This window comes from Leopardus geoffroyi, chromosome B3 (genome assembly GCF_018350155.1).
Source record: "Leopardus geoffroyi isolate Oge1 chromosome B3, O.geoffroyi_Oge1_pat1.0, whole genome shotgun sequence".
Lineage (NCBI taxonomy): Eukaryota > Metazoa > Chordata > Mammalia > Carnivora > Felidae > Leopardus > Leopardus geoffroyi.
Genome location: NC_059337.1, coordinates 111,366,343 through 111,392,450, shown reverse-complemented (window position 1 = coordinate 111,392,450; position 26,108 = coordinate 111,366,343). Strand labels below are relative to the sequence as shown.

The following is a 26,108-nucleotide window of genomic DNA, read 5'->3' as shown; positions in this document are numbered from 1 at the left end:
AGAGAAGCCCAAGCAGGCTTCTGTCAGCATGGTACCCGACGTGGGCCTCAAACTCACGAACCTCGAGATCATGACCTGAGCCACCCGGGTGCCCCCCAAGTAAAAAAGTTCTAAGGCAGTGGCTGAAGTATTTTAGGCATGGGAAAGACATGGTCAGATCTGCATTTTCTAGATGGCAGGAGTGGCAGCAGGCTGAATGGGCTGGGGTGGGGTAAGACTAGTGACAGGAAACCAAACCCACAATCTAAGTGTGTCTGTGGTGTGTGTGGGGGTGGGGGTGGGGGGGGAGAAAGACAACAGAGTGGCAGCCTGATGGGGCACTGGGGGGAAGGCAAGTGGTTCAGCCACAGAAGAGGTAAAAAATGCTTGAGAGCGAAGATGCTGAAGATGCAAGAGCCCAGAGAAAATCCACCAGCAAAGACCCCCAATGAAGAGGGAGGAGGGTTGGGGTGGAGAGTTCTGGGTTCCTTCCCCAGGCTTCCTGTTTCTGTTTTCCCAGGAAGAGGAGGGATTTGCTTAGGTGCGCAGTCTAGGAGAGTCTGGCAATAAGGAAGGATGCTCCATTCTCAGAGACAGACATAATGAGAGTGTGAAAGTAGACAAATACAGGACTTGGAAGTGGGGGAGGGGGGAGGAAACTCATGCGGGACAACCTGGAGTTCTCAGGAGTCAGGGGCAGGAGCCGGGGAGAGTTGTGGCTTGGCCACTGGGGGAACGTGTTAGGAAACGTACAAGAGGTGAGGATAAGAGGAGCGCGCGGAGGTAGTGAAGGCCTCACTGGAGCGGGTGGTACCACTTCTGGTGAAGCCACACGGCAGGCGCCGTCACAGCACTTTGCTCCTTGGAAATCTCAACGGGACCCTTCAGCAGAAGCAGGGAGACGGATGCCATGGGAAGGACCTGGAGGGTGGGACGAGAAGGAACGGAACGAGACCAGGGAACTGGTGAACCAGCTCACAGTCATGCTGGCCCAGGCCGAGAGGCTGGGGGGGGGGGGGGGGGGCGGCAGGATGGAGTGCAGACGAGGAGAACCGCGAGGGTCCACGAGGCCATCCGTGAAGGCGGGCTGAGAAACCCCAAGCCAGGTGGGGGCAAATACAGAAAGTGGAGGCAGATCGCCCAATTTCTAACTCGGAAAGGACTGACTCACAGTGGGGTTTTCTACAGGTCAGCCCTCTTCTGTTGAAGAAACAGTCACGGGAACTTGAATACGCCAAATACCTTGAGATGCTAAGCCACAGAGCGAGGGGAGAAGGGAAAGCCGAAGAGATCACCAGCCACCTCATTCGGAAATGGGAGGCCAGAGAGCATTAAAGGTCTCCTGTAAAGAAGGTTCTGTGATCCTGAGCACAATGCGGGGGAAAGGGACCAGGTGAGAAAGGGATGCATGTACTGCGATTCCCCGGTCAGTAGGCCTCCCCACTCTGATCCGTGTAACCCGAGGAGAGCTCACACCTGGCTTCAGCACCTGTGCCCAGCACAGCGCAGGCTCTCAACATCTGTTTGTCAAATGAACAGAAGAAAGAATAAAGGCACCGTAAGGACAGTTTCCGATGGACCTAATGAGACTGTTCTCCCTGGATATATGTCCCTTCAACTTAAAAGAATGATAAACCTCCAGGGGAGTTCAGGTTCACTCAGAGACAGCAAGGAGAGGGGCGGCTAGACTGGCTCAGCGGTCAGCTCTCGCTCATGCTCACACCCACCGTGCTGAGGAGACCCGCTGGCCAAAGCTGACCTTCATGGTGGGACTGAGGATTCTGAGAGAGCCCAACTAGGCACCTAAGCGCGCACCTAAGTAAATCCCTCCTCCTCCTGGGAAAACGGCAACAGGAAGCCTGGAGAAGAAACTCTTTTCCTTGTCTTCTCAGCACTCCTCACTTGACAAGCAAGGGGCCTTTCAGTCACTACAAAGCGAAAGGCCTCAAGGGCAAATGCTTCCCTGCTGAGTCTGACTGACTCTTCAGGATCCTGCCTCTGGACACTTGGAACCTCACATGCCCAGAAACACCTAATTGAAGGGAGTCTCACTCACCTTTTATGCAGCACTGGGTTGGCCCCTGTGGGCAGGTTCCCCCACAGCGCCCTCCTAGCTGACCCTCACTCACAGCCAGGCCCTAGCAGCCCTACCAGGAGGGAACTGGTAAGTTCCTCTGGCTTGTTTTATCTGAAGACCAGCCACACGCAGGAAAAGAGGAATTCTATACGGAAAGCATTTCCACCAGGGAAACTATTCTCTTTCATTTTTGTCCACTTAATCATAAATACACACACAGAGGCATGCACCCACATACATGCTAATGCCGGTATGTATAGATTACTCTAAAATCTTGCAAAAGGTTTCTTTGTTGGGGCGCCTGGGTGGCTCAGTCAGTTAAGCATCCGACTTCAGCTCAGGTCATGATCTCATGGTTCGTGGGTTCAGGCCCCACATCGGGCTCTGTGCTGACAGCTCAGAGCCTGGAGCCTGCACCAGATTCCGTCTCTCCCTCTCTCTCTCTCTCTGCCCCTCCCCTGCCTGCGCGCTCACTCGCCCTCTCTCTCTCTCAAAAATAAACATTTGAAGGAAAAAAAAAAAAAAGGTTTCTTGGTTTATATAGAACTTCAAGGGCCACAATGCTAATTGACTGAATTTCAACTTCTCTGAGGCTTATGATTGTTTTAAATTAAAGGGTCATATATCCAACTTCTTTTGGCCAGCCACAAATTGTATAAGAGCCTTACTGTTTTGCACTCAACTGTGTCCCCCAAAATTCATATGTTGAATCCCTAACCCCTAGTATGATTGTATTTGGAGACACAGTCTTTAAAGAGGTATTTAAGGGGGCACCTGGGTGGCTCAGTCAGTTAAGCATCTGACTCCTGGTTTCAGTTCAGGTCATGATCTCATTGCTTCGTGGGTTCAAGCCCCGCACCAGGCTCTGCACTGACAGCGTGGAGCCTGCTTGGGATTCTCTCTCCCTCTCTCTCTCTCTCTCTCTCTCTCTCTCCCACTCTCTCTCTGCCCCTCCCCCACTTGTGCTGTCTCTGTCTCTCTCAAAATAAATAAACAAACTTGAAAAAAAAAACAAGAAGTATTTAAGGTTAAATGAGGTCTGGTGACCTTATAAGAAGAGGAAGAGACACGAGGGAGGAGCATACACAGGAAAGGCCACGTGAGGACGAAATGAGGAGACGGCCACCTACAAGCCAAGGAGACAGACCTCAGGAGAAACCGCCCCTGCTGGCACCTTGATCTTGGACCTCCAGCCTCTAAGACGGTGAGAAAATAAATTTCTGTTGTTTAAGCCACCCAGTCTGCGGCATTTCATTATAGCAGCCCTAACAAACTAATACCCTCGCCATTCCTTTATTCTGAATTCACCTCTTCCAAAAATCTTTTCTGTGTAACGAGTTAAAGCCGAAAAGCTAGGGCTCCTTCCCTTTCTTTCCTGAATAAGTCAGCCCTAAACCCGTGCAATTAGGTGAAGCAGAACAACACAGGCTCTGTGCAGGAGTGGGGCGGCGGGGCAGGGAATCCAAGTGGATGAGAGGGCCACCTGTGTGGCTGTGCAGAGGGGGACAGGAGATGGGGACACACAAGAGAAATGATCAAGTAAGTAAACATGCTAAAGATATTGGGAGTCCAGTTCCGCTGTCCAAAAAGGAACTTAGAAATATATGTAATTGTATATTGTAAATACAACATAATTTCTTACTATGGCTTGAATCCCATTGGGTTTCAAGACCCTTCGTGATGTGCCTCTACCTACTTCTCTCCAACCTCAACTCATGCCCTCACCAAGCTCCAGTCACACTGCCTTCTTTGTGCCCTTTTCTTTGCAGTCTCAGGACTCCAGCTAATGCTGTTCCCTCTGCCTGGAACACTCCAACCACCTCCCAAACTGACCAACTCCTACTCTCCCTCTGGGTCTCATCCTGAGAGCCACTTTCTTTGAGAGGCCTTCTGCTATAGACTGAATGTTCGTGACCCTTCAAAATTCAGGTGGAGATCCTAATCCCCAGTGTGATGGTATTAGGAAGTGGCATCTCTGGGAGGTGATTAGGTCATAGGAGTGGAGCCTCATGAAGGGATTAGTGACCCTATAAAAGAGGCTCCAGAGAGCTCCCTCACCCCTTCCCCATGTGAGGACACAGTAAAAAGATGGTCATCTATAACCAGGGAGTGGGCCCTCATCAGACATCAAATCTGCTGCTGCTTTGATCTTGGGCTTCCCAGCCCTAAAAATAAATGTTTGTTGTTTAAACCACTCAGTCTATGGTAAATTGTTGTAGCAGATGGAATAGACTCAGACACATTCTCTAACTTCCCAACCTAAAATACATCCTCTCTGTTCTTCTCTCAGAGCCTCCAGTTCCCTTCTTTGACACTCATCCCATTGGTAATTCTGTATTTGCATTTGTTTGTTTAATGGCTACCTGCCCCATGAGGCTGAGAGCCCAGTAGGGGCAGGACCTGGGTCAGCCTTGACCACCCTATTTCCCAAGAGGAAAATTACATGTGAATATGTGTGTGTGTGTGTGAGAGAGAGAGTGTGTGTGTGTGTGCGTGTGTGTGCTTAGTTGATGCATCTCAGATTTCTCACTAAAGCTAATGTAGTAAGTGGAAAAGAGTAAATTCACAAGTGTGTGGAATAGTGAGAATAACCACGGGGAATGAAAAATTAACTTTCACGGGAAAGCAGGCTACTGGCAAACAAAAGTGTTGAAAGCATCTCACTCCAGGACAGGATGCAGGTTTCACAGTTTTAGAGAAGGAGGGAAATCATTTATAGAATAGGGAATAATTGTAGGATGGATCAACATTCAGCTTCAGCCTTGAACTTCAGCCAAATCTGGTAGATATCTGGCTGTGGCACTGGAAGGTTCAATAGGCAAATGTCTCCCTCAGCATCATTCCTAGCATCCCTGGACCTGTGCATGGTCAGTGGTCCTGAGTGTGTGTGCGATTCTATCACACGGATCAGTATCATAACCTCAAAGACAAACAAGCCATGCCGTTTAGATTTATTGCTAATAACAGAATATTCAGCTCAGCTAAAAAAGAAGCTTTGTTCCTGCATTGTGTCACGCTTTTTACATTTGACATCTAAAACGTTAAATATTGAAATTGTGAGAATATTTTAAAAATTTGCTAAATTTTCAGGTTTATTCTTTCATCCTAGAAGTTTGTTCTAGGATGTGATATCTGGCTTTAGCCTTCTATTGATATGTTGATTTATATCCACCATTCACTCAGCCATTCAGCAAAATATGTAACATCTCTAACATTAATTAGTGTGCTGTGACATAATGAAATGTTTACTGGCATCCTTTAAAACACTCATTTTTAGAGGCAACAATGACAAAATGGGAAATGTCAGATTCCTGAAATAAACCCAGAGCCCTGATATATTCTCTTTCTAAGAGGATCCAAACCCAAGAGGAACATTTTTGTTTTCCACCCACACCTGACCTAAGACCTCTGAATTCAGAGGATTTAATGGTTTTTATTGTCCTCCACAACCACTTCCAAAACACAACTTCTTCCTTCCAGACTATGTAACCTCCATTCCCCCTCAGAATAAAAGAAAAGTCCCAGGGCTCTATTCCGATGGTGGGTGGAAAGGGATGTCAAATGATCAAAGGTCCCTTTGGAGACCCTGGGGACGTGTATGTGTGCACAGAGCCTTAGACAGTAGACAGAGACTCAGCCCAATCAGGTGAATCACCGGGGAAGCAACTGCTAAACACAAAGACCCACCGAAAGCAATCACGCCCCTCACCACCACCAAGTCCCTCCGCCTCTGGGGAAGCCTCCCCTGGACTGGGCGGAGTTGGTGCCCACCTGCCCCCTTCAGCTGTTTATTTACTTTTCTGTAAAAATACTCTGCTTTATCTTTAGCACAAATGGTAGATTACTTCATATATTTTTCTGTATTTTTATTTTTCCATTTAATATATCTTAAGAGATTATTCTAAGATAGAAACCATATTTAAATAAAAATCTGGAAGAAAATAAATGTTTTTAAAAACCTACTTTAGGGGCGCCTGGGTGGCGCAGTCGGTTAAGTGTCCGACTTCAGCCAGGTCACGATCTCGCGGTCCGTGAGTTCGAGCCCCGCGTCGGGCTCTGGGCTGATGGCTCAGAGCCTGGAGCCTGTTTCCGATTCTGTGTCTCCCTCTCTCTCTACCCCTCCCCCGTTCATGCTCTGTCTCTCTCTGTCCCAAAAATAAATAAACGTTGAAAAAAAAAAATTTTTTTTTAAAATAAAAACCTACTTTAAAAAATCTTTGGATTAAAAAAATTTTTTTTAAAGTGGGGGTGGGGGGGGCGGGGAGAGCACCTGGGTGGCTCAGTCGGTTAAGCATCTGATGTCAGCTCAGGTCAGGATGCCACGGCTCCTGAGTTTGAGCCCCGTATCAGGCTCCGTGCTGACAGCTCAGGGCCTGTAGCCTGCTTCGGATTCTGTTTCCCTCTCTCTGTCCCTCCCCTGCTTGCACTCTGTCTCTCTCTCTCTCAAAAATAAAAATAAAGATTTAAGAAAAAATTTAAAAATTTTATTATTTAAGTAGAGGTGACATACTATGTTATATTAGTTTCAGCCCCCGAGCTGTCTAAACAAATGAGCTTCATTTCCTAATCTCCAGCTGTGGCATTCATTTATTGAGGCCTGACCTTTAGGTTAACACAGAGATTTAGTTTAGCAGTTCGGGAAAACGCTCCTTTCATTAGTTGGTAATTTCCCTCTTTCTTTCCCCAGGGAAGCAAAACAAAGATAACCTTCCTACCTGCCTTTCCCTTTTTTCCAATTTGCCTTTTCCAATGATTTTCTGCCTAGGCTCATCAGAACTTGCAGAAGAAAATCTCTTTTTCAAGGAAATAGTGGCAAACTACAATGGTGGGGAATAAAAGCCACAAGGTTCACTCAGGCTAGAACTATGTGTCACGCTTCAGTCAGTGAAGGCACCCAGGCGCAGGGGCTTAAGCAGGGGCACCTGCCCTCCGCTCCCTACAGCCAATCAGCCAGCAGCCCTGCTCGCCTTGGCCCAGAGGTGGTCCAGACAGCATGCTGTGTCACTGAGGTAAAATGATGGCCACACACAGCTTCAGACTACTGATCCATCCTGATGGCTGGAAATGCGATACAGTCCGGTTCTAGAGGAACAACTCGTGACAGGAAGAGGCATGCTAATAAAGGGAGGAAAGAAGCTCAGGAAGCTCTAGTGTGATACGGTATAAGCTAGAAACAAGAGAAAATAAAGTTTCAACTTAACTAATAAGTTTCTGCTTATAATCCCCTTTTTGGAATCTCTGACATCAAATTGCTTAGAAAACTTTAACTTGCTAAGTGCCAAGGAAAGCAAAACGGCGCTGTTTATTTTCTCCCCAGAAACTGAATCCCTGGGAGCAGCTGCACGCTTAGCAACAGGGGCCAGGCTGGGAGAAGCCGCAGCTCGGCCCATCCTCCCATCAGATCACAGCATACATCGAGAGAATCCATCCTTTGCTGCCCCCTTGGGCTCTACGTCTGTTTCAAAGTATAATCCGAGAAAGAAAACCACCAGAGTAGCAGGTCACAACTGAGCAGCAGAAACATGAATTTCCTCTCCCCATCTTCAGAGCTCAGAGTTTAGGCCCTGAGGGGTACCTCCACATAACACGGGCTGGCTCAGCTCGAGGGGAGCATCTCCTCTAAACCGCTAACAGAGGAAGGGCTTGGGGTCACATGCTTACCCAGGGGGCCACAAGATCAAGAAACCCGTCTCATGGCAGACTTATCCCCAAGGTTGAACAGGCTCATGGAGGAAAGAAGAAAGGCTTACAGAGGAGGGGGTGCTCTCCCAGATCCCCTCAAACTCCTAAATGCTTACCTTGGTACAAGGTGGTTGAACTTGTAAGAACTGAAGACGTCTTGGATCTTCTCTTCTACTTTTGCCTGATAAGAACACAGGAGATGGGAGAGAGAGAAAACAAATACCAATGAGCCTCTATCGACCTTTTCTTCCTGTTGCCACAAATGCCCATTGGTTGCAGTTGCCTGGTGTGGTTTTGTACTTCACGATACTGTAAGACTAGAAACAGGGACTCTGCAGGATGACAGGCTCAGAACAGAAGAAACAGAGAATGCTCTGTACCAGGCTGGCATTACAATCGACTTCTGAAGTAAACCATCCATATATCCAAACTAATGGCAGTTCTGGAGTTTGGCACACTGGCATCAGTTACTTAGGGAGCAGACAAGGCATTTTGCTTGAGAGATTTACGCTCACCTGCTCTATGAAGTTGTCTAGGTGTTCACTTAACTGGCCATTCACAAATACAAAATTAATTCCTGCCAAGGATCATACTCCTTATTGGCAGATCGAACCGTTTAAATACAGATTGAACAGTATTAAAATTCCCTAAGGGATTTACAAGAACATCATCGATCACTGAAACACCAAAGAAACAGCACATCTGGTCATTGGTCCTAAGTCACGGAAAGGACTCCACAGTCCCATAACATGAAGGATCTCGGAAAATCAGGTCACAAAAAAAAGCGGATCCCCCGTTTCCTCTGAAGACCTATCACAACACAGTCACACAGTTCAGCTTCTGTAAGGAAAGGGTCCAGCAATGCAGGAGTGGATTGGTTAACAGGATACAGGGTTTCTCCTTCACTGGCATCCCTGTTCTTTGTAGTGAGGCATGTCCTCATTGAGATTTCAAGATACATAATAATGTCCTCTCTGGGAATTTCAAAATGTATTCTTTATTTCCGAATCATCCACCGAGTTAGAGCATCTAGTCCCTTGACGTGTGTGCAAGAATTATTTGTGATGAGGAGGGGAGCGCTGATGTGAATCATCTAAAATGGCAGCCAGTCTCAAATTATTTATACTTGGTTTTCGGATATACTTTCGTATTTGCCTCCGAACATGAGTTTGAGGGATAATCTGGCTAAGAGTTCACAATACTTCAAAAAACAGAAGTCACTGTGAGAATCTGACTCAGGAGGTATAAGGAAGTTGTCCCAATTCTTCACTATTCCTTTCCGAGACACTCACACAGGACCAACATAAAGCACCAGCCTAAACGGAACACAGACTGCATTTCTTAATTACACCTTCCTTAGCTATAAGCTGAAAGGGACAGAAAAATATACAAAAAACATACGTCAGTAAGATCATAAAATTTGCCTACAATATACTGTTAGAGCTAAGTGAATTGATGAGTTCTGAATGAAACAAAACCAAGTGGGAGGAAAACTCACTTCCTTTACCCCAGTACAAATCCACACGACTTAGTAATATTCCAGGGCAAATGGATGAGCCCATCACTTCCTTAGCATTCTGACATTGAGACCCCTAGGAAGAAAAGCATTCAGCCAAGAGACCCACCTCAGCTCCCCCTAGTACAACACAGCAGCCAAGTACTAGATGAGGAAAATGGAGGTTTATCGCTAAACTTTGACACCTGACCAACATAAAGCAGAAAGTGCTTAAAATATTCCCAACACAGTGTCATTTCTCTTCGGATTTCCTAATCACTCTTCTGCAGAATGAACAAGTGATATTCCAAGCAGTTAGTAACGAACTCATGCCTGAAAGTCTAAGTTATGAATTCTAATCAATACCTGAGTGTTATAGGTCAGCTGTTCATAAAAATGGACAAATAACAATTCCCTTTATCTTCTCTTAAGAAATGGCATATTTTTGGGGTGCCTGGGTGGCTCAGTCAGTTTAGCGTCTGACTTCAGCTCAGGTCATGATCTCGTGGTCCATGAGTTCGAGCCCCGTGTTGGGCTCTGTGCTGACAGCTCAGAGCCTGGAGCCTGTTTCAGTTTCTGTGTCTCCCACTCTCTCTGACCCTCCCCCATTCATGATCCGTCTCTCTCTGTCTCAAAAATAAATAAACGTTAAAAAAAAAAAAAGAAATGGCATATTTTTGGGGCGCCTGGGTGGCTCAGTTGGTTAAGTGGCCAACTTCAGCTCAGGTCATGATCTCACAGTCTGAGTTCGAGTCCCGCGTTGGGCTCTGTGCTGACAGCTTAGAGCCTGGAGCCTTCTTCAGATTCTGTGTCTCTCTCTCTCTCTGCCCCTCCCGCATTCATGCTCTGTCTCTCTGCCTTTCAAAAATGAATAAATGCTAAAAAAAAAAAAAAAAAACTTAAAAAAAACTGGCATATTTTTCTTTTTGAAAAAAAATTTGTTTTAATGTTTGTTTGTTTTTTTTTTTTTTTTGAGAGAAAGACACAGAGTGTGAGTGGGGGAGAGGCAGAGAGAGGGAGACACAGAATCTGAAGCAGGATCCAGGCTCTGAGCTGTCTGCACAGAGCCTGACGCGGGGCTCAAACCCACAAACTGTGAGATCATGACCTGAGCCGAAGGCAGATGTTTAACCGACTAAGCCACCCAGCACCCAAGAACTGGCATATTTTTCTAATGGCTTCATTGAGATATAATTCATACATCATTCGATTCATCTACTTAAAGTGCATGATTCAATGGCTTTTGGTCCACTCACAGAGTTGTGCATCCATCACCACAATCAATTCTAGAACACTTTCACTACCCAAGAAAGAAATGCTGCACCCATCAACAGTCACCCCCAACCCTCCACCCTCCCTAGCCCCTGTCAACCACTCATCTACTTTCTATCTTTATGGATTTGTCTATTCTGGATATTTCATATAAATGTAATCACATGATATACAGTCCTTTGTGACTGTCTTCTTTCACTTAGCATGTTTCCAAGCTTCATCCATGTTGTGGCATGGACCATTACTTCATTTCTTTTTATTGCCAAGTAAAATTCCATTTTATGGATATATCACATTTAGTTTATCATTCATCAGTTGATGGGCATTTGAGTTGTGTTCCCACTTTGGGACTATTACAAGTAAAGTCACTATGAATATTCTTATACGGGTTTTTGGATGGACATATGTTTTCATTTCTACTTAGATACAGGTAGAGACCTAAGGCACGGAATGACTGGATCATATGGTAACTCTAGGTTTAACTCTTTGAGGAACTGTTAGGCTGTCTGTTTTTTTTAAAGTTTATTTATTTATTTTGAGAGAGAGAGAGAGAGAGAGAGTGCCAGAGGGGAGGGGCAGAGAGAGGGAGAGAGAATCCCAAGCAGGCTCCTTACTTGTCAGCGCAGAGCCCGATGAGGAGCTTGAACCAAACTGTGAGATCATGACCTGAGCCCAAGAGTTGGATGCTTAACCGACTGAGCCACCAAGGTGCCCCTAGACTGTTTTCCAAAGCAGGAATACCATTTTACATTTCCACAGGCAATGTATGAGTGTTCTACTTTCTTCACATCCTTACCAACACATGTTATTCTCTGTGGGTTTGATTATACCCATCCTAGTGGCTGTGACGCAATGTTTCATTGACTGCAATTCTCTGATGGCTAATGATGTTGAGTATCTTTTTATGGGCTTTTTGGCCATTTGTATATCTTCTTTAGAGAAATGTCTATTCAGATACTTCATTCTTTTTTTTTTTTTATTGTTGTCCTTTTATTACTGAGCTGTAATAATTCCTTATATATTCTAAACACAATCCCTTATCAAACACATGATTTACAAAAATTTACTCCCATTCTATGTGTTGTCTTTAGGAACTGGTATATCTTAGAAAAGGGTCGCTAGAGCTCACAGTATGGTTTCTAGAGTACAACTTTAACGTTTATTTATTTTTGAGAGACAGAGAGAGACAGCACGAGCAGGGGAAGGGCAGAGAGAGAGGGAGACACGGAATCTGAAGCAGGCTCCAGGCTGTGAGCTGTCAGCACAGAGCCCAATGCAGGGCTCAAACCCACGAACCGCGAGATCATGACCTGAGCCGAAGTCGGACACTTAGCCAACTGAGCCACCCAGGCACCCCTAGAGTACAACTTTAAAAATAATGCTTAGCAATTAGCCTGCAAATGTTTTGACAAACAGTAATGGATTAATATAGAAATTAAAAAGAACTCATCTGAGGGGGCGCCTGGGTGGCTCAGTCGGTCGTGCATCCATCCGACTCTTGATTTCGGCTTAGGTCATGATATCACGATTATGGGATCAAGACCCGCATCAGCTCCATGCTGGGCATGGAGCCTGCTTAATAAAGAACTCATCTGGTGTAGAGAAAAATCAAAGTAATCTCCACAACATGCAACATCCTTTTTTGCCTTCCCTTCTCCCCACATAGCCTGCCAAGTGTTATATAAAATCTGAGTAAATTTGTTACTGAGAAGACGTAAGCATTCTTTGCTCTGATTTGTGTAGCAGAAGGAAAGAAGATAAGCTATTTGTATACAAAGGCATTACCATAGCAGGCTAGAGGCTGCTATCCTTAGAAAGGCCAGCTTGAAAGGTTGACCCTCGGATGCTGTCTGGAAACCTGAATTTGGAGACACTCCCCACCATTCCCAGAACTGATGAGTGGCTCACTGTCCTGAAACTGCATACACAATCTTGTTTATGCTGAACAGCTACTTTCTTTCTGGGAGTCTGGAATGTGGAGACGTGCTGGGCAGAAGGTATGTATGTGACGAACCCCCACTAAAAACCATGAGCCCCAAGTATCTAACAAGCTTCTCTGGTAGACAGCACTTCGCATGTGTTGTTACAATTTGATGCCTGAGATTTAAATGAAGCACGTCCTGTGTGACTCCACTGGCAGAAGACTCTTGGAAGCTTATGTCTGGTTTCCTCCAGACTTCACCCTGTGAGCCTTTCACTTGCTGATTTCGCTTTGTAGGCTTTTGCTGTAATAAATCATAACCACGAGTACAACCTATATACTGAATTCTCTGAATCCCTGTAGTGAATCAACTAGGGGTAGTCTTGGGGACCTCCAACACATTAGGAGATTTAGAAATTTAGCCTTTAGGATAGAATTAAGGGAAGCAGTCCTAACAACTGTTTAATATATACAGGCAAGATCTATAACCAAGTTCCTTTTAAAAAATTTATCAAAATCCTCACTTTAAATACAGGAAAAATGACATTAACTATTAAAAAAAAAAACCAAAGTTACCTCAGTCATGAAAACTCTGAATATATAGTTCTCAAATCAGAATTAAAAAAAAAAATCAGCTTCAGTACTGCATAGGGATGCTAAAGCGTGCCCACTTTCCCTGAACTCTCACTTTATCTTGGATTTCCACACTTCCTTTCCACCCCAAAGGAACAGACTATTCTATTCTAGTCAATCTCTCCTTTCAGCATGAGAACCCCAAAAGGCAAGGCAGTTACCAAATGGGACAATACAAAGGCTGATTAACAGCCACGTAACAACAGATAATTTTCTTTTGCATAAATAGCAAAGGGCCCATAGGTTCATCTCCCTTGGGCACAGGGCACACAGTTCATGACCATGTTAATGAAAGTGATAGGACTCTTTTGGGAGGAGGATGACGGCCTAAAGCATCTGATCTGTTTCAGAAACATTGCTATATGAAACGTTACAAGAAACGTCACCAGGATTAGTCACCAGAAGATTTAGTTTTAAGGGATTAGCTCTTCAAAATTTTTAAATAGCCTGGAAAAAAAAAATAACTTTGACTAATTCAAATCACACACACACATACACACACACACACGCACACACACACAAAGACATAGAAAGAATCTTGAGGGGGGGTGCCTGGGTGGCTCAGTTGGTTGAGTGTCTGACTCTTGATTTTGGCTCAGATCCAGCCCTGTGTTGGGCTCTGCACTGACAGCGTGGAGCTTGCTTGGGATTCTCTCTCTCTTTCTCTCTCTCTCTCTGCCCCTCCCCTGCTTGCTCTCTCTCAAAAATAAATAAATAAACTTAAAATAAAATAAAATAAAATAAATCCTTTAATCATCTATATGACAGAAATTAGGTAGAGGGTAAACAGATGCTATCAACTGTTCTGTATATTTAATATTTTTTATAATAAAATGTTGGATGACGTGATTAAGGATCAAAACAAAACAAAACACTTAATACCCAAATTTCACCATGGCTACTTTATCTAAGCATAAGAAAGATTTTTGAAAAGATAAATACATTTGCAGACACATATACAATGCATCCATATCCTAACCTGGCCTTGACTTTTGTTCTTCTGTGGCCATCTTTGCCTCACCCCATTTTAGCAAGAATCCTACAAATTGGTTTAGCCAGCATCCCCCATCCTTTTTTTTTTTTTAATTCTGAAGTTAACACACAGTGTAGTCTTTTTTTATCTAATAATTTATTTTTTATAATTTACATCCAAATTAGTTAGTACATAGTAAAGCAATGATTTCAGTAGATTCCTTAATGCTCCTTACCCATTTAGCTCATCCCCCCTCCCACAACCGCTCCAGCAACCCTCAGTTTGTTCTCCATATTTATGAGTCTCTTCTGTTTTGTCCCCCTCCCTGTTTTTATATTATTTTTGTTTCCCTTCCGTTATGTTCATCTGTTTTGTCTCTTAAAGTCCTCATATGAGTGAAGTCATATGATATTTGTCTTTCTCTGACTAATTTCGCTTAGCATAATACCCTCCAGTTCCAACCATGTAGTTGCAAATGGCAAGATTTCATTCTTTTTGATTGCCAAGACATAGAGTGTAGTCTTGACTTAAGGAGTAGAATCCGGTGATTCATCTCTTATGAATCCCCGATCCTTAATATCTGGTCATCCTCAGTATCTGACTGGGTTCCTCATCCTCCACTGTCCCCCAGTGATGTCTGCTTACCCTGGCCTGCCTTGAGGAGGAATCCTGTTAAATTGGGTTAGCTAGAATTGAGTCCTCTTAGTAGGTTTCCATCCACCAATCCCTCCAGCTTGCTCCCTGACTATAAATTCCCACTTTCCCTTGTATTCAGAGTTGAGCCCAATCTCTCTCCCCTACCACAAACATCACCATGGTAATAAAGTCTTGAATACAGACTTCCTTTTACAAGTGTCACAAGTAATTTTTCTCCTCATAATACTACCTATTGGGATGCCTGTATGGCTCAGCTGGTTTTGGCTCAGGTCATGATCTTACAGTTTGAGAGATCAAGCTCCGCATCAGGCTCTGTCGCCTGGTTGGGATTCTCTCTCTCTCTCTCTCTCTCTCTCTCTCTCTCCCACCCCCACCCCCCTGGCTTTGTCTGTCCCTTCCCCGCTCACGTGCGCAAGCACTCTCTCAAAATAAATGAACATTTTTTAAAAACAAACAAACAAAAAGAACACAACACCACCCACACCCACCAGCAGAGTCACTAAAGTTGAAAAAACCAACAACACCAAATGTTGGCAAGTTGTGGAGCAACCAGCACTCTTATTATACAATGTGGGTGAGGGTATAAAATGTACAACCACTCTGGAAAAGGCCAGCAGTTTCTTATAAAACTCAGCATACACCCACCGCATGATGCAACAATTCCACTTTTAGGTCTCTCCTCAAGAGAAATGAAAATATATGCTCACAAAAAGACTTCTACAAGGATGTAGCATTGATAGCAGCTAATATCCAAAATCTAGAAGTAGCTCAGTTGTCCAAGAAGAGGGGAATAGATCTTAAAAATCAACAACTGTGTTAAAAAGAAAACCACAGGCCCAAATAAAGTCACTTATGCTAGGCCATGTCACCAACCTGGGGCTTAATCATCTAACCTAACTGCACTTTCAACCTCCCCTAGAAACGTAATCTTAACCAGTCAAGCATTTTCTGGTCAGTGCCAATAAGGTAACTTGTCACATGGGCCCTCTCCATGGACGTGGCCATGGAAAGGGTGACTGCCCAAAATAAACCTTTCTTTCTCCAGTCCACAGTCTCCATTAATGGAGTCTGCTGGCTTAATCCAGACTGGACGTTACCGGCGGTATGCACAGGGCCTGCTATGAGCCAATCTGCAGTAACTTCTAAACCCCAGCCCTTGGTTCCGTCTTCAGATTCCATGTGGGGAACTACCGGTGGCAGCTGCAAGTCTCCCTTTGTTTGGAATCAGCCCACAGCCCCCATTCTTTGAGGTCTGCTGGTTCAACCTTTTCCCCAGTCCCTAGTTCTCTGGTTACTGCTGGTGTCCACAGTTCCATTTCCTCAGTACTGTTGCTTTCTGTTATGTGCACATGAAGTAAAAGCTTAAGTCAAAGAAAAATAATAAATAAATAAACAAACAAACGAATGGGATCCTTAAAATCTAAAGAATTGAGTGCTCACCTTCTGGTGCATCTGCTTATTTCATATCTAAGAGCTATGGTCCCAGAAGCCATAAATAGATATTTATGTTTTGAGTCCTAAAGAACTTGGCTTGGTAACTGTTAGGAGCCCCAAAATAATGCCAGACAGAAAAAAGCCAGTCAGAAGCACAGAATACTCTCCATTCACGGATAAGTGGTAAAAACCAACTAATGCATTTGGTACTTTCTCTTCCACACCTTCCATCCAAAGCCGGTCTAATGATGCACTAACTTTCATATCATGGACTATCAAGCCCCTTCTTCCACATCTCTCCCTCTCTCCCAGAGGAGGACCCTTCCAAAAAGCAGATTTGCTGCCTGAGACTCATGCTGATGCTGCATGTGAGTGAAAGAATTATTAGATTAAATATAAGGCCAGGATTTCCCAGAAAAAAAAAAAAAAAACCCTCAGGAAAAAGAAGTCATTTTATAAGCAATCCTTACAATGTACCTCTTCCTATAGGAAGTCCTCCCAATCCCTTTATTTTAAATACAAAATACCAGTTGGGGTTGATGTATCAGCCTAAAACAACCTCAGTCAAGGTCTGGTTTGGGCTGCTTATAAAAAATAAGCTGATGGTACGAAGGAAAGATGACAAATTAAGCACAGATTTAGCAATTATTCCTGAGGCTACGAACTCACACTAAGCGCCCACTGTAAACCCTTTTAAAGATCATTTTAAAAAGTAAATAGTAGCTGAGTTGCAGTGATCACAGATATACACCTACGGGACACACTGTAAAAGAATTCTACTGTTACAAAATTGGGTAGTTGTAACTTGGGATAAAATTATTCTTACCCATAATCAAAAGGGATTTATCTCAAAAACCTGAAAATGTGCTCTGGAAAAATACACCGGTTGATCCAAAATGTGGCTCCAGCAAGATAAAAATACTAAGGGCAAAAACGTATGTGAAGATTTTGGAGAAAAATTTGTTATAAATAAAGAGGAAAAACACTATTTCTAAACTACTGTGATTTTACAAAGTATGTGATTCTAAATAGGTACATGTATCTAAATTTAAAATGTAAATTTTGCAAGTAGGCATTCGATATGTTCACCTACATACTTAAAAGTACACGTATTTTCAGGGCGCGTGGGTGGCTCAGTCGGTTAAGTGTCCAGCTTCAGCTCAGGTCATGATCTTGTGGTTCATGAGTTCAAGACCCATGTCAGGTTCTGTGCTGACAGCTCAGAGCCTGGAGCCTGCTTCAGATTGTGTCCCCCTCTCTTTCTCTGCCATCCCGCACCCCGCCCACTTGCACTCTGTCTCTCTCTCTCAAAAAAACAAAAAAAATTAACATTAAAAAAAATACACGTTTTCAAGTGGACCAAACCTTTTTTTTTTTTTTTTTTTGTCCTTTTTAATAGGAAAAATGGAGGAATTTGATATTTGGAATTGTCTTATAGTTGAGCAACATGGTACATGCTGAATTTCAATAAAGCAAAACTGATTCACCACAGCTAGCCTACTAACCACATAACCAAGCAGAGCTCTGGTTCCTTCTATCAGAAGCACAAAAAACTAATAGGTTTGATCACATTTAGTGACTTGTTTCACCCCCATTTCATAATCGTTCAGAGATTATAACTTGAAACAAGTCAACAGTAGGTGTCCAGGATTCATTCCTGGACCCTTGACGTCCCCTCCGTCAGGATCTGCAGTGGATCTCAACATTTGAAGCCAACTCCTCTGCCTATCTCTGCATCCCTCCCCACCACCCACCCCCAATTCCATTGGCCTCACCCACCCAGCTGATCTAATTTCCTACCACAGCCAACCTGCTCCCTCCATTCCCAGTAAAGTGGAGTTTTCCCTCCTAACAGCTCCTCTGACTGGAATAGCTGTCCCCCAACTCCATCCTGTACAACCCAACATTCTCCATGAAACTGTCCTGACCACCTCCTTAGCCCACAACACCCTGGCTTCCACTCCCCAAGCCCTTGTGCAACGCAGGCATAACTCAGCACTTATGTGCTCTTGTAAATTATTCTGTGGTTGCTTCAGGTATGTTCTTTTTTCTAAGAGAAAATAATTGTGAGAGCAGGAACTAAGACCAATGATCCTTCCAGATACCCTCCACAGTTGATTGTTACTTGACTGAATGTTGTCTAATGACCTCATGCCATTTCAAGTGGAGGATGCTTTGGTCCCTGTTCAGGACAAACTAAAAGAAAAACAGGAGTAGTGCCTTCTGTAAACAACTCTTTTTGGCAAACCTCTGAGACTGTGCCAGTATTAACCTATGGCCTGAGTCACAGAGCATTTGCCATGGGGTGATTGCGGATAACACAAAAAAAGGAAGATGACCACATCCTGCTTTCTAGAGTTGCAAAAGGTTCTCCATCCACCCAACCCATCAGTGAAAGAGCTTGTCAAAGTAGAAATCTTTAAAAATACCCAGAACTTGACCACTCCTCACTGCCTCCACTACCACAGCCCTGACACCCATCACCTGGAGCACTGCAACAGCCTCCTACCTGGTTTCCCTGCACCTGTCCTCACCTCCGCACAATCTCCTCTCAACAGGGACCTACATGGGCCTGTTAAAATACTGGTCAGATTGAGTCAAAAGTCTCAGATCATAGAGCAGTCTGACTCCTGGCAGGAAAATAGAAGGCACATTCAAAGTGGGTGATTTGAGGAGAGTTTATAAAGGAATTAGTTACAAAGGTGTGGGCAAATACTCCTTTCCTAAGGGAAACCACAGGAGAGTGCAGTACTCTGGGGCAGGCAACACAGGGCTACTCGGTCCCCTCCTAGGCATGGAAGTGTGGAGAGGAGTGAAGAGGGCACCAGGGAGCTCCAATGGAAGGTGTCTGATAAGAGTTGTGAGTGCCTCCACTCTAAACACCCTGCAGACCGTGCAATCCTGCGGGAAAGGAGTAAATGTGCTGATCTCATTCTCCCTCCCTCTCATCCCCTATCAATACAAACACAGCCAAATACACCCAGAAGACATAAGGCAAGGGAACCTGTCCATGCAGGTGACCTCTTGGGGCACATTTGTAGACAGGGTGGAAAAGGGTAGAGTGGATCTGGGGAGGTAAACAGAAAACCATCCAGCCAAATGGCTTCCCATCACAATCAGGGTATTCGAAAGTATACTTACAATGGTCTGTAAGGCCCTACAAGATCTGACCTTATCTCCTATTCTCCTGTTTACTAATCTCTCTCCTCACAGTGGCTCTCCACTCACCGGGGAACTAGAAGGCCTCAGGTCCTTTACACTTACTGCTTTCTCCGCCCAGAATGCTCTTTCCCCAGACACACACGGCTTGCTTCCTTACTTATTTCAGGTCTCAGTGCAAGTGGCAGGCACATCATCAGAGGCCTTCCCTTACCTCCTTATATAAAACTCCTCTGCTCCTACCCGGCCCTTTCCTGGCATACTCCATGTCTCTTATCCTACTTTCTTTTTCTCTACAGCACTTCTAAGTAAATTAGATAGATACATAGATAGATAGATAGATAGATAGATAGATGGATGGATGGATAGATTTCCCCCCATTTTGTTGACTGCCTCCCTGGCCCAGAACAAAGTTTCATAAAGGCACCAGCTTGGCCTCTTTTGTTCACTGCCTTATGTCCAATGCCTTGAACAGTGTGTGGCACATAGAAGGCACCCAAGTAGTTGTTGAATAAAAATGTGAATGAATAGTACAGAAGAATCCATAGCTAAGGGCTCTTTATTGTTTAAAGGTTTAAATTCCTATAATCAAAGTGTTGTTGAACAAATAATTAAGTCTCCTGATAATCAGATAGGAATCAGGAGACAAACATTTGTTCCTATTGGCAATGGCACAAAATTGAACCCTGTTGGTAAATCTCTATGAATAAATGGACAGAACCGAAAGAATAACAGTAGTATCTTCTGTAGACAACTCCTCCTGACGAAGTTTCTTATGAATATATATCATCATTAACCTACCAAACTAGTACTTCTCTAAGCCTCGGTTTTCTTGTCTGTGAAATGGAAAAGGATTGAATGATACAATCTATATGGTGGGCATTTAGCACAGAACTGGGACCCAGTAAATGGATACTACTGATTATTAGTGCTGGCACTGAGGTAACCATTAGTATGAGATACTATATCATCTTCCTACTCTCTGGAACCGTTTATCCCAGACTTTGAAAATGTGAGCTGGAAGAATGACAAGGAAAAGACATATAAGATGCTCTATTATCGAACACACAGTAGAGCCTAGATTTGAAAGACACCATATTATAACCATGTTCCATATCAGAAACCTAGCTTCCACACCCGGCCCAGGCCTTGGCTGACCCTTTGGCAGCCCAGAATCTTGCTCATCCATTTAAAAAAAAAATTTTTGGGGGGCGCCTGGGTGGCTCAGTTGGTTAAGCATCCGACTTCGGCTCAGGTCACGATCTCACGGTCTGTGAGTTCGAGCCCCGCGTCGGGCTCTGGGCTGATGGCTCAGAGCCCGGAGCCTGCTTCCGATTCTGTGTCTCCTTCTCTCTCTGCCCCTCCCCCATTCATGCTCTGTCTCTCTCTGTCTCAAAAATAAATAAAAACGTTAAAAAAAATTTTTTTTAATGTTTATTCATTTTTGAGAGAGAGATACAGAGCGTGAGTGGGGGAGGAGCATAAAGAGAGAGAGGGACACAGAACTCGAAACAGCCTCCAGGCACTGAGCTCTCAGCACAGAGCCTGACGCGGGGCTCAAACTCACGAACTGTGAGATCATGACCTGAGCTGAAGTCAGATGCTCAACCGACTGAGCCGCCCAGGCACCCCTTGCTGCATCCATTTTTGCATCACTTATTATGCCTAGACATTTAAAATATAAGTGCTAGTGTTTCTTGGCAGGAACTAAGCAGGGGCACTTCACTGGAAAAAAAAAAGTAGTACAGGAAAAAGAGAGCAGATCAGTGAAACTCCTGTTAATGTTCCTGTTTTTGATTTGCCCCTTAAACATGGAAGTCTGTTCTGGTCTCTAAATGAACAGACCAACTTCTGATTCCCTTTTCTCCGCTAGTATTCTATCCATATTCTTAAGTGCTGAGTCAGTTCGGTTAACTACATAAAAAGTAACTTAATAGTGTTACATCACATACCAAGGAACAAGCTTGACCTGAATAAACTCTACAGTCTGTTACTTAGGAACACTGCAAAGATCCTGTAGGTTTCATTGGTGGAAGATTTCTTTGCAATCTTTTACAAGGTTTCTGTAGAAAGACACACTGGTGGGCTAAGCTGGGGGGCTAGATTCAAAAGGTAAGGGTTTCCTTTCAATCCTAAAACCTATGTAGCATAAATTCCAGTTACAATATTCTTTCTGCTACCATGTGTATAATTGTCTATTCAAGTCCTTGTTTTTTTTTGTTTTTAATTTATAATTATATTTATAGTCATAAATATACAATATGATAACTATCACTATGAATTTTGCCTAAATACAGGATTCCAAATTCAGGTATGAAAGTCAAAGCAGGTCCCTCCAAGGTTAAGCCTGGAGACTGATCTTAATACGAGATCTTATTTGGAAAGCAGCCTGATGCTTATTTGTTAGTGCTAAAAAGAACCATCTCAACCACTTCTAAGGACAGGCAAACATTTCCACAAGAACTTGGGAACAATTCCAATTGCAGAAGGAAAAGGAAAACAAAACTAGAGTTCACTACTCATTCCTCAAGCGCTTTTCAAAGTGATAGGTTTGAGGCCTCAATGAATGAAGGATAAGTCGTCTAAAATTTCATTTTAATTAGCGCTTTTCAAATAGTCTGTTTTCCTCAACCAGGCTGTGCCATGCCCATGGTCAGGAAAGGTTTTCTTTGTACTTTCAGCGTTGAACATCGTGTGTCCAATACTTTGCTGGTGCTCAAATAACATGCCCACCCACGAGGTAGGCCCTACAGGATCTGGCCCCGTGGGTCAGTAATTAAACAGATCATGGAATGGCATGACCGCAGTCTGGCCGCTCCTCTTCCCCTCTGTGTCCCCAAACTACGAGCAAGGTGAGGAAAGTGCACTATCCATCCGAGAACCTCCCAATGTCCCGGCGGAATGAAACAAGCTGCCTGACCCGCCCGGGGTGCTTCAGTCCTCCAAGGCACAGAACACTATTCTCTCCGCTTTCTTAAGCAGAGAGGACCCAGGTACTGTCCTCTCCTCCAAACCCAGCCCTGAAAACGACCCCTCCCCAACCCGGCCCCACAAATGCTCCATTCCCAAGCCGCAGCCTGGGCGCCCAGAACTGCCCAGAGCTTCCCAGAGGGGAGGCGCCGCGGTGCACTGTGGGAGTCGTAGTTCCCCGGTGAGTTTCGCACCCCGACGGCCCTGCGGACCGGACTCTCGCTCCCAGAAGCCCCCGCGCGGGCGCCTCGCTCAACCCGGCCGCCTCACCTGTTCTATGGACGTGACTGTTTCCACCGAGTCGTCCTGCAACCGCTCCCGCGCGTGCTCCGGCCTCAGACTGTACAGCGGCTCTGACCACACAGGTGAGGAAGATGGAGGGCAATAGTAGGTGAAGGAACTCGGAGAAGCCATGACCAGGAGAGCAGCGGGCGGTGTATAGTACTCCCTTCGTCAAACAACAACGCGCATTGAAACTCAAACGGGCTAAGGCGCTACGGAGAGCGAATAGAGTCAAAAAGTCTTTGAACGCGAATTTCTCTCCACCCACCTACACATCTTAAAGGAGAGAGTTATTGGGATGCTTCCGCCCCCCATTGGGCAGAGTTGCTGCTGCAGGAGACTCAGCTTCTTGGCGCGCAAGGAAGGGAGGACGTGTCTATCCATCTGGATTTCATTTCAGAGAGATGGTGTAGGACGCCTCGGTTCGTTACGCAAAGTAACACACGCACGCAGGCACACTTCAATATTGCGCTAATTGCCACTTAATTGTAATGACAGTAGTTCGTAGTTTCGAGTGCCCAAGAACTGTGAGTGTAACCGTAAAAACATTTGACAGCTCTCCTGACTCAGACACTCTATCACTAACAGAATTCTGGACACCTTTGGGTGCATGACAGCCGCCCGGGGAGAAGCCGGCGGCTTCTCAACAAGGGAATTGCTTTCTCGTTACTGGCGCGATGATGGAGGGAAGGGGCGTTGTAGTTGTTTCCTATCCCCCAGGGAGTTACGATGCAGTAGTAGGAAGTAAAGTGCAGTAGCAGGAACAAGTGTAAGTCAAACGACAAAGGAAATATTCAGTAGTTTTTTGGGGAGCACCTACTCTATGTCAAACACTGCGCTAGGCCCCAGGAATACAAAAGTGAACAAAACAAACAAGGCTCCTGCCCTTGGGAACCTTAGAGTCTAGTGGAATAGACAGAATTAATGAATGAACACAATATATGAAGACTTGTGATAAATGGTATGAAAGAAAATAACAGGGTCTACAAAAGAGAGGAAAGGAGGAGGGGACTAATTAGAGTGAGTGGCCAGGCCCAGCCTCTTTGATGTCTGTCTGAGACCCAAAAGATGACAAGGAGCCATCCACATGAACCGTATGAGCTCCACTAGAGGAAGGAACAAGTTTGAGAGAACATTGCCACAAATATACATATGTATGTTTATTAATTCTGATAATTTAATCTGAAGGTGTTCAGAATAAAATTCTTACTGAGTGGGATTAATCATCATATACACCTCCATAAAAATGTTAAAAGTTGTGATTTTAGGAAAATCCTATTTTGGACAAGGAGGAGAAGAGAATCTCTTTAAGGGCCCACATCAAAAGGACTACATCAAAATTATAATACCAAGAGTCGCAGCAGGGCAGAGGTGCTATATTAACAGACTTTCCAGATAGACTCAGACAACCTCCTGCCCAGAGTACTTTACTCTGTTCCCACTCATTTCCAAGTCCCATGTCTTGGTCCCAAGGAGCTGCGGTGTGGTATTTCACAACCAAATATTCCCCTCTTATCTGTTTCTGGTGTTAAATAGAAGTGCTCAGAAAGATTCTAAAGCTGAGGTGGGGATGGCCTAAAGGCCTCAGGCAGGTAAACTATCACCATGCCCATTTCAGTGGTAGTGTTGCTGAGTTAAATCCTGTTGGTGGCAGGATGTTTCTAAATCTGAGAATAAGAGGCTCTGTGGGTTAGGGTCAAGGATATGGCTGCACTATACTTCCCTCTCTATTGGTATCTTATTGTCTTTTCCTTAGTTCTGTTTTGGAAAAAAAAAAAAAAAAAGGTCTGATAAGGTCTGAGTCACATCTAAGGATTCAGCCTTTGTAAAGAGTTGCTTTGCAGGCTAGAAATTTAAATTGAGCTACTGAAAGAGTAGCTGGAATTGTTTTGTAACAAATTGTTTTACCTGTTACAGCTGCACCTAAAGCAATTGCAAATTGTATTTGAGAATAGAAATCCGTTTCTGAAATGCAGTCTCCTCTACAATAGGATCCGAAAGGGACATGGCAAGAGTCTCCTGCAGGATGCTGTCTATTCATTCAATAGGTATTTACTGAGTACCCGTTATGTGCTGGGCACTGAGTTAAGTGCTGAGGAGACAGTGGTGAAAAAGCCAGACACGGTCTCAACCCTTACAGGGCTCATGATTTACCAGAAGAAACAGACATTAAACAATTGTTACAAAATTGACCATTTCATTGCAGTTGGGGGAAATGGCATGAGGGGGAAAAGAAGCATAGGCCATTGTGAGATTGTGTAACAGGGGAAACTTACTACGGTAGCCTGGAAGTTCAGGAAAGGCTCACATGAGGAACTGAATTAATGAAGGCAGGGTGAGGGGACATCCCAGGCAGAGAAAATTCAGTGACAACCAAAAAAATCAAGTGAAACATAGAATAAAAAATATGGGGACTTTGTACTCTCCATAGCCCTGAGAGGACTCTTCAGCCTTGGATCAGCAGTGGCCCACCAGTTATCCTTCCTTTAGGTTTGATAAAACCACTGATTCAAGAAGCAGAATGAACGTAAATACTGGCAGTATGGCAAAGGATGATGTACTTAAAGGAGAAAATAATGATAATTAATAGCAACTCCAGCTTGGAATACAGATGGTTTGTGTTTATTTTACTCAAATGCCTGATCTCTTTCTAAATTAAGTTGTGAATTATAATTGTTTCTTTAAAAATAATATAAAATGTTGATAGTACTGTTTTGTACTTTCAAGAGCAAGAAAACAAGAAAAAAAAATAATGACCTAAATGAACCACTAGAGGTCGCTCCTGACCCTAGAGGAAGCTTCTCCAGTAGGCTTCAAAACTGCTCTCACTGCATTAGTCACAGAACCCCATATGTCGGCATGAATTGTTTCTTTTAATATAATATCTTGTGAAAGTATGTGATCATACACATCTTGGAAAGATTAGAATATGGAAATAACTGATCTATTATACTGCTAGATCATTCAATTTCCTCTCCACATTTCCTCTTCTACCAGCATTTGTGACCTCTTATTCTGTCCTCCCTGGTCCTCCTGTTTCCCTGGACAGAATGACTGCCCAGCTCTTTCTGACATAGGGCCAGCCCCCCCACCTCTCCTCATGTGCAGCCCCGCCCCTCATGCCCCACCCCGGGATGTCACTCCAGCAGTTCTCCCTTGCCTCTCTTAAAACATCATATCCCTGTACTTGATTATGTCCATCACCCTCAAACAGGCTACTTCTCCATTTTGGGGGAGGGAGGGGGAGATATTTTTAACCCTTTTGCTTCCACCCTCCTTCAGCTACCTTCCTATTACTCATTTCCTCCCTACCAATGTCTCTAATTCCTCTTCTCCAAGTACCTCTTGAACCCATTCCCATAGGACTTCCCCAGCAACTCTTGTCAAGTCCCAGTTAAACTCCATGTTGCTAGATCCAAGGGCCAGTTCTCAGTCCTTATCTGTCTTCCTGCTTGACTTCCTAGCAATATTTGTTATTAACATTCCCTTCTCACCGAAATATTTTCTTTCCTGTAATGTCTAGCACTAGCCTTTGCTACTGCTTCATCTTCCTGACACCTTAACTTTGGAGCAC

General features: G+C 44.3%; 1 protein-coding gene across 1 annotated transcript in view; it reads right to left on the bottom strand.

Annotated features, from left to right (window-relative positions):
* FNTB (farnesyltransferase, CAAX box, beta) overlaps positions 1 to 22,805 on the bottom strand; it is a 68,008-nt gene extending 45,203 nt beyond the window's left edge. The window contains exons 1-2 of the mRNA XM_045451249.1: positions 22,523 to 22,805; positions 7,855 to 7,919 (exon numbers count right to left, since the gene is read on the bottom strand). Of these exons, the coding sequence (XP_045307205.1) occupies positions 7,855 to 7,919; positions 22,523 to 22,666 (209 nt within the window). The 5' untranslated portion in view covers positions 22,667 to 22,805. The remainder of the gene's footprint in view (positions 1 to 7,854; positions 7,920 to 22,522) is intronic.
* Positions 22,806 to 26,108: the final 3,303 nt, after the last annotated feature.